The sequence below is a fragment of the Hoplias malabaricus genome, chromosome 16 (genome assembly GCF_029633855.1).
Source record: "Hoplias malabaricus isolate fHopMal1 chromosome 16, fHopMal1.hap1, whole genome shotgun sequence".
Taxonomy (NCBI): Eukaryota; Metazoa; Chordata; class Actinopteri; order Characiformes; family Erythrinidae; genus Hoplias; species Hoplias malabaricus.
In genome coordinates this window covers 31,095,607-31,110,184 of record NC_089815.1, presented here as the reverse complement: position 1 = coordinate 31,110,184, position 14,578 = coordinate 31,095,607, and the positions used below count along the sequence as shown (strand labels likewise).

Sequence of the window (14,578 nt, the reverse complement as noted above, 5' to 3'; positions counted from 1 at the left end):
CACTCCTCACAGACAGTCACCAGGAGGAAACCCACGCAGACACAGGGAGATCACACCACACTCCTCACAGACAGTCACCAGGAGGAAACCCACGCAGACACAGGGAGATCACACCACACTCCTCACAGACAGTCACCAGGAGGAAACCCACGCAGACACAGGGAGAACACACCACACTCCTCACAGACAGTCACCAGGAGGAAACCCACGCAGACACAGGGAGATCACACCACACTCCTCACAGACAGTCACCAGGAGGAAACCCACGCAGACACAGGGAGATCACACCACACTCCTCACAGACAGTCACCCGGAGGAAACCCACGCAGACACAGGGAGAACACACCACACTCCTCACAGACAGTCACCCGGAGGAAACCCACGCAGACACAGGGAGAACACACCACACTCCTCACAGACAGTCACCAGGAGGAAACCCAATGTTGTAGGTGGTAATAGTGGGTTATTAATAAAATGTGACGATTGAGGTCTTGAGCTACTGTATTTCTTACAGTAAGTAGGAAGTAAGTACAGTAAGTTCACAAATTATTCAATTAGTACTAGTTTTATGAAAAGAACATTCAGAAGTGTTGCTACTCTGGTATTTTCCTAAGAACTTTGCATCATAACTAAGTTCAAAGTCAGACTTATTTATCAAATCGGAATGACACAGTTATTCGTGTTTGGAAATCCAGACAGTAGTAAAAGTAAGTCAGTGATTAGGTGAGAGTCCAGGCTGATGTCATTGTTGGTGTGGATGGGAATACTGTGATAATCTTAGATTGAGGTGATTGAAATCTGATTTTTTTGGGCCATAATGTTAAACAGATATTTTTAGGGCTGTGTGAACAGGTCAAATCTGATTTGTGTGACTTGCGTATGGGGTCCTAGATCAGATACATATCTGACTTGTGAACAGTCAGATTAGATTTCACGTCTTTTTTCCTGTACACCTCCACGTAGACTACATTACAGGTACAATAATCAATTCCGATATTTCGCTCAGATTGGAAGTAAATGAATGAAGTAATGAATGTGAACTGATCCCTGAAATGACCTGCTTCCTGTGTTTTTATGCGGCCCTGTCCCAAATGGGTCCCTAAGCCCTGTATAGTGCACAATGTAAGTCCTTAATTAACCGTTTCTACACTCAAGTACCATGCAGTGTGTCTAACACGCATCCTTTAACACTCTTCTCCCACCTGCGTGACTCCTTCTGTAACATTCAGTCCATTATTCTGTTGCAGAAGTCATTGTTTGATCACCTGCACAGTGCACTGTGTTGGAAGCTCGAAGCCGTTTGAGACACAGCCTGTCTGAAATCTGTTTCACCGCATTTTATCTTCAGAGCCCTCATGAGTCATTTGAGGAAATGTATTGTGTAATATATAATATCCAATACACCTTGGTGTTAGACTAATCAGTTGGAGATTATGAATCAGCATGAATACATTTCTGACTGTTGTTTCCTTTACAGACAAAAGATTTTGCGCACAAGACGTCAGGGACCACCCAGTCACAAACTCCAAGTAAGTTCAAAGTCCTTTAAACATGGAAAAACGTTCTTGCATCCTTATAAAGTAGGACTGAACATTCATATATTCATTCATTCATTCGGTGTCTGTAAGCGCTTATCCAGTTCAGGGCAATGGTGGGTCCAGAGCCTACCTGGAATCACTGAGCACAAGGTGGGAACACACCCTGGAGGGGGCACAGGTCCTTCACTGGGCGACACACACTCACACATTTACTCACACACTCACACCTACGGACACCTTTGAGTCTCCAATTCACCTACCAACGTATATTTTTAGAGCATGGGAGGAAACCAGAGCACCCGGAGGAAACCCACGCAGACACAGGGAGAACACACCACACTCCTCACAGACAGTCACCCGGAGGAAACCTACGCAGACACAGGGAGAACACACCACACTCCTCACAGACAGTCACCCGGAGGAAACCCACGCAGACACAGGGAGAACACTCCTCACAGACAGTCACCCGGAGCAGGACTCGAACCCACAACCTCTAGGACCCTGGAGCTGTGACAGAGACACTACCTGCTGCACCACAGTGAACAATTTAGAGATAATATCTGAGTATGAAACGTTCAGCCACTGATTACTCATTCCACAAAGTGCTCTCACATGTCTCAAGTGTTCAGCTTTTACTCATATCCTTAGGAGCAGAAATCAGAGTGTAGAAAATGAGGTTAACAAATTTAGAAATAGCTCCTTAAAGATCCAAGTCTGCCTTTTTTACACCCTGTAGCTCCTGTTTTCTTGCCTTTCAGATGTTATTTTATTTGTTTATTTTTTTATTTCGGAGCCCGGCAGGTCAGCTCGTCCATGGCTCCTTCGCCTATGAAGGCAATTATCTGCTGCTTGTTTTGCTGTCCTCTCCTGTGTGGGATAATTCTGTGTAATGGACAGAGGCCCAGCTCGTTCCCCTGACAGCAAATTAAAGCAAGCTCTCTGTTATTCTGCCCACCTCATCGTTTGCAGGAAAGAAGCAGGGATTGTAATTAAGCTGAAAATATGTCGAGGATTTAGCTTAAAAAAATGACATTGGTTTATTGGGTCTGGAAGATCAGCATGAACCCATTAGTTTAGCAAGCATTAATTAATCGATTCATTTGCCTTGACTTGCTATTGACTGGTGTCGATCAGCCTGCATGCCATAAATGAGCACTCAAAATATTTATTCATCAGTCTTCTCACAGCTGTGTGTGCAGGTCCAGTGCAGACCAGGCAGTCTGCGTTCTCCTCCAAGCGTGTTGAGGGTTCACAGGTCTGGGAGGAAGCATGTGCTGCCTTCACCCTCGCCAACTGATGTTATTGTGTGCAGTTAGGAGAGACTCAGTGTTGGGTGACTTTGGCAGGGAACAATTTAGGTCAAATCTTTGGTAAAGGAATTAAAGAAAACCATTATCATGTACAAGGCGGCACAGTGGCGCAGCAGGTAGTGTCTCTGTCACAGCTCCAGGGGCTTGGAGGTTGTGGGTTCGTTTCCCGCTCCGGGTGTCTTTGAGGAGTGTGGTGTGTTCTCCCTGTGTCTGCATGGGTTTCCTCTGGGTGACTGTCTGTGAGGAGTGTGGTGTGTTATCTCTGTGTCTGCGTGAGTTTCCTCCGGGTGACTGTCTGTGAGGAGTGTGGTGTGTTCTCCCTGTGTCTGCGTGGGTTTCCTCCGGGTGACTGTCTGTGAGGAGTGTGGTGTGTTCTCCCTGTGTCTGCGGGGGTTTCCTCCAGGTGACTGTCTGTGAGGAGTGTGGTGTGTTCTCCCTGTGTCTGCGGGGGTTTCCTCCAGGTGACTGTCTGTGAGGAGTGTGGTGTGTTCTCCCTGTGTCTGCGGGGGTTTCCTCCAGGTGACTGTCTGTGAGGAGTGTGGTGTGTTCTCCCTGTGTCTGCGTGGGTTTCCTCCAGGTGACTGTCTGTGAGGAGTGTGGTGTGTTCTCCCTGTGTCTGCGTGGGTTTCCTCCGGGTGACTGTCTGTGAGGAGTGTGGTGTGTTATCTCTGTGTCTGCGTGAGTTTCCTCCGGGTGACTGTCTGTGAGGAGTGTGGTGTGTTCTCCCTGTGTCTGCGTGGGTTTCCTCCGGGTGACTGTCTGTGAGGAGTGTGGTGTGTTCTCCCTGTGTCTGCGGGGGTTTCCTCCAGGTGACTGTCTGTGAGGAGTGTGGTGTGTTCTCCCTGTGTCTGCGGGGGTTTCCTCCAGGTGACTGTCTGTGAGGAGTGTGGTGTGTTCTCCCTGTGTCTGCGGGGGTTTCCTCCAGGTGACTGTCTGTGAGGAGTGTGGTGTGTTCTCCCTGTGTCTGCGGGGGTTTCCTCCAGGTGACTGTCTGTGAGGAGTGTGGTGTGTTCTCCCTGTGTCTGCGTGGGTTTCCTCCAGGTGACTGTCTGTGAGGAGTGTGGTGTGTTCTCCCTGTGTCTGCGTGGGTTTCCTCCGGGTGACTGTCTGTGAGGAGTGTGGTGTGTTCTCTCTGTGTCTGCGTGAGTTTCCTCCAGGTGACTGTCTGTGAGGAGTGTGGTGTGTTCTCTCTGTGTCTGAGGGGGTTTCCTCCGGGTGCTCCAGTTTCCTCCCACAGTCCAAAAACACACGTTGGTAGGTGGATTGGCGACTCAAAAAAAGTGTCCGTGTGTGTGAGTGAATGTGTGTGTGTGTGTGTGTGTGTGTGTGTGTTGCCCTGTGAAGGACTGGCGCCCCCTCCAGGGTGTATCCCTGCCTTGCGCCCAATGATTCCAGGTAGGCTCTGGACCCACCGTGACCCTGAACTGGATAAGCGCTTACAGATAATGATGGATTGATGATTATCATGTACAGAACATCACAAAGACTGCACTTTATACAAATATATTCAATATCCTTTTATTTACTGCTTTCTGTTTTAATTGTGAGACACTTGCACACGTTTCTCTTTCCCCTCTGACTCAGAGACATGTGTGAATCTGATGACAGCACACTGACTGCTGGTGGCACATGTTCTAGAAGACAGGATTTTACGAAACCAAAGTTGAACGTGACGTTTTTTATGGGTTAATGAACACCGGACCGTCTCCATTTTTAAATTTATCGGTGGTAAATAATCAGAGTCGGCACTCTGAGTGTAGTGTAATAAGGCTGTTTTAATGTGAGTCTGGCTCCTGTGGATCCAGAGCGCTGTATGTTTTCCGTCTGATGGAGGTTCTGGCGTTTTCTCCGGTGCTCCGGATGAACTCGTTAATTCCCTCCCGCCGGGAACATGGGAGAGGTGGGAATTGGTTTAGAAACAGAGCATGATATTAGTATTTTCTTTTTGTTTTTAACTCAAAGCTTCTGCTGTAAATCTCAGCTAAAATCAATGAATGCATATTAATAATATTAAAAATATTACAGAGCTTATGCACATCGTGGTAGAACCCGTGGGCTACAGTAAGGGGAGCATTACCAGAACTTACCAGAAGGTTGGGCAGTGTGTATTTGAAAATAATTGTTCCTGTGATATTCTCTAGTGTACATCCGCCAGCAGCGTTAAATGAAACGGGAATCTCTGGAGCAGCTGCACATGAGCTTAAAGTCACCATGCACAGTGACTGATACTGACTAAAGACATTGGAGTTTGGAGCAGAACCGGAGAGATGCCTTTGCGGCCTCATCCATTACCTTTAAGATGTTTTTTTTTGATAGAGTTATCATCCAGAATCACTAATGACCTCACTAATGCTGTCGTGGCTGCCATCAAATCCTCAGAGCAATGATCCCACGTCTAGTGTAGCCTTCCTAGAGGCTGTTACAGCAGCAAAGTGGGAACAAATCCCCAATTAATGCCCTTTTCGGAGGAAGTGTTGATGGAGCAGGCGTCCACAAATTGAATACGGCTCTGAGAGAGTTCTGCTGATTAAGTTCTGTTAGGGCTCCCTCAGGAGACACGGCATGGTTCCCATTACCGCGGCTAGTGCTTTATTCCTCTCCACTGTGGATAATCTCGCTGTAAGACGGAGGTTATATCATGTTGCATCACGAAACGTCTTCGCCCTCCATGGGAGAAGAGAGTAGGGAGGTAAAAGGGGGCGTTTACTTCCAGAACTTGCTCTGTCCCTTTATAAAGCGCATCATTGGTCCAGTGGTCTGTGTCCGCACCCGTGTGCTCTCGTATTCCTGTCAGAGCGACTGAGGATGGAGCTAGCGATCCGTAAGCACCATAAGAGGTCCGTCCACTCCTCGGTCTCGTGGGGTTTGTCTCGGCGGCTCGGCGTCCGGATGCTTTTACACCGAGACCTGCTGACCTGCCGTTTCCTTGGCTCAGTTCCTCGATCCTTGCTCCGTCACTACTGCCGTTCCTCTGATCCCTCTCTTTTCCCTGCAGCCACCCGGGACATCTGCTTTAGTCCGAACGCCGGCGATGGCTCCAGCCGCTCTGCTCGCTCTTCTCCAGGCATGACCCTCCATTCCCGAAGACCCAGCGTCCAAACACTCAGCAACTCCAACAGCTCCAGGTGAGAAACGCACTGGGTTACAATCAGTTCATGCCGGGTATAACTGAGTAACGAGTTGTTGTTTTTGTTGTGTAAAGTGTTGTTTACAGCCCTTTGTGGTTACAAATCTTTTCAAGGAAGGAATATTGCTTACATAGTTTTAACACGGCAGCATGCAGTCATTTGTGTATCATAAAGAACCCAGCATTTCCTCTGAAATGAAGGGTATTAATATCAGGAGGTCGTCTCAGACTTTAACGCATAATAAATATAATACACAAAATCTATAAAACCATTTAAATAACCATTATTTTTACCTCTTTTATGAAAGCCTGTCTCCACACGTCATTAAAAACTAGCCCGATGCTTTCACACAATATATACAAACGAATAAAGTGAGGTTTAGCTGTAACCCTCTCCGACTCTGGAGCCCGTCTGCTGGTGGTTACGGCTCGCTCCTCGCTGTGTGCTGTGTGCTGTGGTGCTAAAGAGCAGGTCATGTTTTCAGCTCTGTTGCAGGAGACATGGATGAAGTGGATGCATTCAGGATAAAACGATTCTCAGAAGATGCCGTCTCTCTTGCTCCGTCTACTACGGAGTCCATCATCGTGGAAGGTGAGAAACCCCCCTCTTTGGAGCTGGAGTATCAATGTGGGAAATCAGAAGAGCTCTCCACCAGACGCATATTTATTATTCTCAAATTTCAATCCAGATGTGAAACCCTGTGTGCTTTTCCTCCACAGATGCGTACTATTCCAGTGTTCGACAGGAGCTGGATGGAATGGCTCAGGACCTGGAGGTGGAGTCGTGGAGTCTCGCCGTGGAGCAGCAGTTTCTGAAGAAACATTCCAAAGACATGATCAAGCGGCAGGACGTTATTTACGGTGAGTGTGTTTACTGTGGCTTATCTCACATCCTCGCCTTTCTCACTGACACACCTTCTCTTTCGGCTTAATGCTCCATAGATTCTGCCGCCAAGAGAAGATCTTTAGCTTACGTATGATCAGCGATTGATGTATATTTACGTTTTATTCTCTATCTTGGTTGTGCAAATAAAGCTGAGCTGAAACCGTTCATTTTGTGTTATTTGAGTTAAAATGTTCACAGTAGAGAGTGTGTGTCTCTGTAACACTGTATCCTGGCTTATCTTTGCCCCTGTAACCAGGTAACCTTAGGCTCTAGAGACGATATCTCTGTATAAGAGCTGTTCATGGTTTTACAACGGCTTTAATTAGCTACACTGAAGATTTAGAGAAAACACCACCTTCATTAAATACATAGGTCCTAGACACCAGACAACTTCTGTAACATCTGTATGGTCCCCAACATTTTAAACTCATTTATGCCCAATATTTTAGACTCGGAATTAACGGAAAGTGGCTTATTTTCGATTAAAAATCAATAAACTCAACAAAAATTTAAATTTAATGTTCAGAAATGTACACCCTCCACTTTTTAAATGAATGTTGATGTTTCAGAGCTGATGCAGACGGAGATGCACCACGTGCGCACGCTGAAGATAATGCTGCGTGTTTACTTGCGTGAGCTGCGTGAGACGCTGCAGCTGGACGAGCGTAGGCTGGACTGTCTTTTCCCACAGCTGGACAGCCTCCTGGATCTACATCATCGCTTCCTGTCCTGCCTTAAAGAGCGCAGACAAGAGGCCCTGCAGCCGGGGAGTGATCGCAACTACAGCATCGACAGAGTGGCAGACATCCTCACAGAGCAGGTACAGGAGGGTGGTTTTGGATTTTAGGTGTGGGAAATGTCAGCACTGTACTTGATGTATATGTTGGTATTGTTAGATATCTGCTCCATTTCTTCTACTCGTATTTAATACAACGTCATATTAAATAAAAACAGACTTATCAGCAGTTCCCACTGGATGCTTATGGAGAGAGGTGTCTCTTTGTGATTGATTTTAAAGGAAGAAATGTTTAGTCAGTTGTAGCTATTGAATAATTCATGGTAGATGATAAATAATTCATAACTAACTATTGACGTATTCACAGTAAGTACTGAAGAGCTCGTTAGCTCCTGAATAGTTCACCGCAGAAGCTGAACACAATTAATAATTTGGTCTAATACTGATATTAATAAGATCACACAGTGTTTCCCGAGTTGTAAAGAAAGTTTACAGTTAGTGAATTAGGTCTTTGTTGTGCAGTTTTCAGGTGAGTGTGGGGAACGGATGAAGGAAAGTTACGGCGCTTTCTGCAGCCGTCACACAGAAGCCGTCAACTTCTACAAAGAGCAGCTGCAGAACAACAAGAAGTTCCAGAATCTGATTAGGGTACAGACACTTTATATTAATTAAACAGTTAATGTTCAGAGGCTGTCTTTTATATATGTTATATGATTAATGACTGTCGAGCTCCTGCTCCACGCTTCAGTCCAGCTGCCCTTGCTCTAGCTACCACCACTGGCCTCGGAGCTGCCCCAGTTTTCATGGGCTCCTAACTGTTATCATCAGTAGATTGACCAGAGGAGGGTAGGTCCCCCTCGTGTGAGCCTTGGTTCCTCCCAAGGGTTCTTTCTCAGCTCTGAAAGAGTTTCTCTGTGCCGCTGTCGCCCCTGGTCTCACTCTCCTGGGGGTTTTGTGACAACATCAGTTGTAAAAAGCACTATATAAATAAATTTGATTTGATATTTTTTAACGCAGTTATGAATTAGAAATGTATAACTCATAGGAGCTACTCAATAGTTCACTGTAGACGCTGAATACTTCATTATATTAAATAAAGTTCTGAAGGTAACACATTCTGCTGAAAACTGTGTATTTTTCTACACAGTTCTATACATTTGTATGAACCTGCTCTTGAGTTTAATGTAAATAACGGTTAAATACATTAAAAAAAATCTCTCTGTCCATCCATTGTGTGTGTTTAGTGCCCTTCTGTCAAGAACGATGTTCAAATATATATTTCCTCTGGAGAAACATGAACACTCAGCTGGTTATGAAACTGATTCTGTGGTGGAATGTTGAGTTCAGCTGAAATGGTACCTAATCTCACTTTTCGTTGTGTATTTAACAGAAAATAAGCAATTTATCCATCGTTCGGCGTCTGGGAGTTCCCGAGTGTATCCTCCTTGTAACTCAGCGCATCACCAAGTATCCTGTCCTCGTGGAGCGGCTACTTCAGTACACACAAGGTCAGAGTACACACATGGGTGTTCCAGATTAAATACACCCTAGAGTTGCACACTTATTAGTTCTAAAATTATAGAATGGAGTCTATATGTTGCTCTGCATAGTTAGCCCCCTAGCTCATCCATCGCTGCACAGTGTGTGTCGCTCGTCCTCTAGTCCTTCATCAGTGACACAGGACGCTGTCGGCTGGATGTTTTTGGTCGGTGGACTGTTCTCGGTCCAGACACTGAGGGGGTTAAAAACTCCAGCAGCACTGCTGTGTCTGATCCACTCTACACCAGCACAACACACACTAACACACCACCACCACCACGTCAGTGTCACTGCAGCGCTGAGAATGATCCACCACCACATCACACCTGCTCTGTGGGGGTCCTGACAATTGAAGAACAGAGTAAACGAGGGATAGATCTTATAGATATTCTAGCTATTTTACACCAAATATCTGAAATTTTGTCTTTAAATAAACTCAACTGTCCAGTTCTAAGCATAATGTCAACCAATGAAAATATGGGCAGTTAGTGTTCTTCTGTAGAGCTCACAGTCACAGTGAGGCAGGGGCTTTACATTTCTGCATGTTGGTGACTGAAGTCTTTCCCCCCCGTAGCTGGCACTAAGGAGCATGAGGAGCTCAGTCAGGCGCTGGATCTCATCAAAGACACCATCATGAAGGTGGATGCCCAGGTCAATCTCTACGAGAAGGAGACACGCCTCAGAGAGATCGCCTCCAAGATGGAGGGCAGGTCCCTGGGCAAGATCAAAGACGGACGGATATTTCGGAAGGAGGACCTCACGCAGGGAAAGCGACGACTGCTCTACGAGGGAACGGTCAACTGGAAAGCTGCCTCTGGACGACTGAAGGGTACGAGCTTTACAGCATTTGTTTAAAGAAGCAGTCAGTCATTTTCTCCATTGATTTTTCTTCATTATACAACAGCCATGACACTGACACCTAGTGGCCTGTAAGTGTCAGGGATTTTGTCCTACATATATTTAAAAAATTACTTCCCCCTCTCTATGGAGGGTAAACTGGTTTATTCAGGAGCTCAGGAATGGTGCGATATGGGATTAAAATAAAATCACGATATTTAGATATATCAACGATATTCTTGGCGATATGAAAAAACACTGAAAAACAGTTTTATTCATTTCAAGAACACACCATTGCAACAAAATAAACATTATATTAATGTTAATTATTACATTACATTAAACAACAGTAACTAACCAAAATTGTGATTTTGTATAAAACAATAATGTAGTGTAAATCTATCATACATCTAAAGTGCAGAACATGTAGTGTGTGCGTATAACAGCAAACAGAACCATTCATTCATTCATTATCTGTAACCCTTATCCTGTTCAGTGTCGCGGTGGGTCCGGAGTCTACCCGGAATCACTGGGCGCAAGGCGGGAACACACCCTGGAGGGGGCGCCAGTCCTTGCAAACAGAAACATCCATCCATCCATCCATTATCTGTAACCGCTTATCCAATTTAGGGTCGCGGGGGGTCCAGAGTCTACCTGGAATCATCGGGCGCAAGGCGGGAATACACCCTGGAGGGGGCGCCAGTCCTTCACAGGGCAACACACACACACACACACACACACACTCACACTCTCACACCTATGGACACTTTTGAGTCGCCAATCCACCTACCAACGTGTGTTTTTGGACTGTGGGAGGAAACCGGAGCACCCGGAGGAAACCCACGCGGACACGGGGAGAACACACCACGCTCCTCCAAACGGAAACAATTAAACCAAAATAACCTTAAAGCTTCACAGTAAAGAGCAAGAACACACAACGGTGTCTGTGCGGAGTCAGTGGAGTTTATCTGCTGGGGTTAGAGTTGTTGAACTCTAATGGTGTTTCGATTTTCCTCGTCCTCAGCCGGGTGCTTCTGCTCAAGCAATTGGAGCAAAGTCCTCCGGCTCAGAGCACCTCTCCACTGTACTTCACTGTGTCTAAACAACTCGTGTAAAGAACGGATGTTGTATTACTGGTAACCGCATGACGTCATTGCGTTTAAAAACGATGACGATATTATTACAGGGCGCTCCTTTTTTAAAGCAGTAGTTCGGCAACACAGATCCAATTTACACTTTACAGGGCCTACAATCTGAAACCAGTCAAGCTTTAAACACAATTTTAAAAGTCTTGGTTTCCCTTCACACAACTGAGGCATTTACCAAGAACTCTTCCAGAAAGTTTCTTTAAATAAGAGTTTGGTGAAAAAAATGTAAACTTCCCGAGACACCCTCATATCCCAGGTGCAATATAAACTAGAGTTTATTTATTTTTTTACTAGACTCTCTCTTTAAGGCTGTTTTAGGCGGTCAGGGAAATGGAAAACCCTTCCCGGGAAATGCCTCTGGGAAATTAGGGCTTTTAAAGTAACATTTCAGTCTGTGACTGCAGTGAGAGCCCAGATTCTGGTGCTGATAGGCGATCTGTTTTGGCATTTGTTTGTGTCTCTCATATATTTAGCCACTGTTTAGCGTAATAATGTGTTGTTAAAACAATAACCAGCCCGTGTTGAACCTCACAACAAGTAAAAAACTCTCATAAACAGATGGGAAGAGTAAAAAACACTAGGTTTATGAGAGGAAAGGGGAATGCAGACATTAAGGTTCTCAAGCAATTTCCTGAATCAGATAACAGCCAGTGTCATGTGCAGTAGTTAACATGAGGTGCCACTCAGTCTTTATCACCACCTCCATGACTGTGGCGCCCTCTACCGGACCGAGTAGCACCATGACAAAGGTGGTGAAGTCCAGTCATTTAAAAACTAAGACGATATTTCAAATACACTACTATTTAATAATGAAATCACTGTGTTTACTATGCGTCTAAACTTGTAACTGGGTAAAATAAGCTTTGCTCTTAATTCTTTGCAGATATTCTAGCCGTGCTGCTCACAGACGTCTTGTTGTTGTTACAAGAGAAGGACCAGAGATATGTGTTTTCTGCTGTGGTGAGTTTAGCCGTTCCTCCTTAAATGTTGTTTACAGAGTGCGTTGTGTGTGTAGCGCTGGTAGGTTGCAGTAGAATTGTAGAACTGTAACATTTTCTTTTCTAAATCAGGACTCGGTGCCTTTCAGAAAAACACAAATACAGAGACAGTGACCAAAAAGAAAATGTACACATCTCATATTAAAGCTGTAAGTCAATGGTTTGATTTGTTGTATTTTCCAGGACAGTAAGCCGTCGGTGATCTCTCTGCAGAAGCTGATCGTGAGGGAAGTGGCTCACGAGGAAAAAGCCATGTTCCTCATCTGTGCCTCCTCCAACGAGCCAGAAATGTATGAGATCCACACGTCATCCAAAGAGGAGCGAAACACCTGGATCACACACATCCGCCAGGCTGTGGACAGGTACTGCTCCGGATCTGGGAATGTCATGATTGAAGTCTGTTGTAATTTACAGCAGAAATGGCGAAAGTGGCTAATTATGAGTGTAATTTTAAAGGCGTTTAATACAATTACGTAAGAAGGTAATTGAACCGTCAAGAACGTTGTCTGCAGATTGAATTAAAACGCAGTGTTTACCACGCAGTGTCAGAAACCATATGATCAAGAGAGTACTAAACAAGCTCAACTGTTTTCACTGTACTGGCCTTGGATTGTGTTGTTTTCTTGTGCTGCAGCTGCCCCCACACAGAGGAGAGGCTGTTCAGTGAAGAGGAAGGAGCGAGAGCACAGAGGTTCAGAGAGATCCAAGGTGTGTGTGTGAACAGGACACAATTACGCTATGTTCTTTCCGCTAGAGGAGGCACATACACAGACCAGATCTACACTTTTTTCCACGTCTCGTCTCATGGACTATGTTTTGGGACAAGGGGCAAATCATTCATTCATTATCTGTAACCCTTATCCAGTTCAGGGTCGCAATGGGTCCAGAGCCTAACTGGAATCATTGGGCGCAAGGCGGGAATACACCCTGGAGGGGGCGCCAGTCCTTCACAGGGAAACACAAACACACACACACACATTCACTCACACACACAGACACTTTTTTTTTGAGTCGCCAATCCACCTACCAACGTGTGTTTTTGGACTGTGGGAGGAAACCGGAGCACCCGGAGGAAACCCATGCAGACACAGAGAGAACACACCACACTCCTCACAGACAGTCACCCGGAGGAAACCCATGCAGACACAGAGAGAACACACCACACTCCTCACAGACAGTCACCCGGAGGAAACCCACGCAGACACAGAGAGAACACACCACACTCCTCACAGACAGTCACCCGGAGGAAACCCACGCGGACACGGGGAGAACACACCACACTCCTCACAGACAGTCACCCGGAGGAAACCCACGCGGACACAGGGAGAACACACCACACTCCTCACAGAGTGTCGCCCGGAGCGGGAATCGAATCCACAACCTCCAGGCCCCTGGAGCTGTGTGAATGCGACACCTACCTGCTGCCCATAGGGGCAAATCAGCATAAATTTAATAACAAATTAATTGATTCTTTAAAGTCTCGAAGCTTTGCTGAGAAATCTGTTTTTGTGAAACACTCCCCAATCAGCACCGGCTGGATATTAAATCACGTCTTAATATCTTTGTCTTTCTCTCTCTTTCTCTCTCTCTCTCTCTCTCACACACACACACACACACACACACACACACACACACAGAGCGTCTGACGGTGAAGGATGCTCTGATAACTCAGGCTCTGACGGATAAGCTGCAGTTTTTTGCTGAGTTTTGCGACTCTGTGACCGGAGTGGACGACTTCGGCTCTCGTTGCCGTCTGCTGCTCAGAGGAGATGCGACAGACCTCCAGCAGGGGGAGCAGCTGCTTAAAGGAGCTATAACTGAGGGTATGTACTGCCACAGAACGGCTACTGAAACATAGACTGTGTTTTAAATATAGTTTACATTTAGGATTCATTAATTATAGGCTGTAGGAGAGAAAGACACATCCCTGAATAACACCGAGTTCCTCCTTTTTATTCCGAAGTCCTCTGTTATCCATGCGTAAAAAGCTTAGAGCGTTTACATATTATTGCATATTTCTCCTTCTTAGTCGAGAACCTGCAGAACCTGCTGGCCTCTGGTGTGAGAGGACCTTCTCCGCACCCGGAGGAGAACCAGACCTCGAGTTCAGGGTCTGGAGGCCTGCCCAAAAGAGCGGATACCTTCGGGGGCTACGACAGTAACCCCACCATACTGCAGAAGAGTAAGAGTCGACAGACTTCTTTTTACATTCACCTCACACAGCGTTAAGTTTAGTGCATGTTGCCGTGGGAGACAGCTGTATTGCTGAGTAGCATCACATTAATCACGTTAGTTTTCGTTAAGATTTGATTGTCTCAGACCCTGCGCTATGATATTATGCGAGTATTTTGTGACGACTGGTGTAATATGAAACAGAATTACGTGACTATCGTTAATGTTTGATGCTGTCTGTGTTACAAAGCAGTGCAGTTATATTTGGGCTCTGTATTTAACCTTTT

The 14,578-nt window shown here is 45.8% G+C and overlaps 1 protein-coding gene across 1 annotated transcript in view; it reads left to right on the top strand.

Moving 5' to 3' along the window:
- arhgef18b (rho/rac guanine nucleotide exchange factor (GEF) 18b) overlaps window positions 1-14,578 on the top strand; it is a 55,935-nt gene that overhangs the window by 22,646 nt on the left and 18,711 nt on the right. The window contains exons 9-21 of the mRNA XM_066647146.1: window positions 1,478-1,529; window positions 5,844-5,973; window positions 6,461-6,567; window positions 6,696-6,836; window positions 7,431-7,681; window positions 8,120-8,245; window positions 8,988-9,105; window positions 9,711-9,965; window positions 12,005-12,081; window positions 12,303-12,481; window positions 12,754-12,827; window positions 13,757-13,942; window positions 14,149-14,301. Of these exons, the coding sequence (XP_066503243.1) occupies window positions 1,478-1,529; window positions 5,844-5,973; window positions 6,461-6,567; window positions 6,696-6,836; window positions 7,431-7,681; window positions 8,120-8,245; window positions 8,988-9,105; window positions 9,711-9,965; window positions 12,005-12,081; window positions 12,303-12,481; window positions 12,754-12,827; window positions 13,757-13,942; window positions 14,149-14,301 (1,849 nt within the window). The remainder of the gene's footprint in view (window positions 1-1,477; window positions 1,530-5,843; window positions 5,974-6,460; window positions 6,568-6,695; window positions 6,837-7,430; window positions 7,682-8,119; window positions 8,246-8,987; window positions 9,106-9,710; window positions 9,966-12,004; window positions 12,082-12,302; window positions 12,482-12,753; window positions 12,828-13,756; window positions 13,943-14,148; window positions 14,302-14,578) is intronic.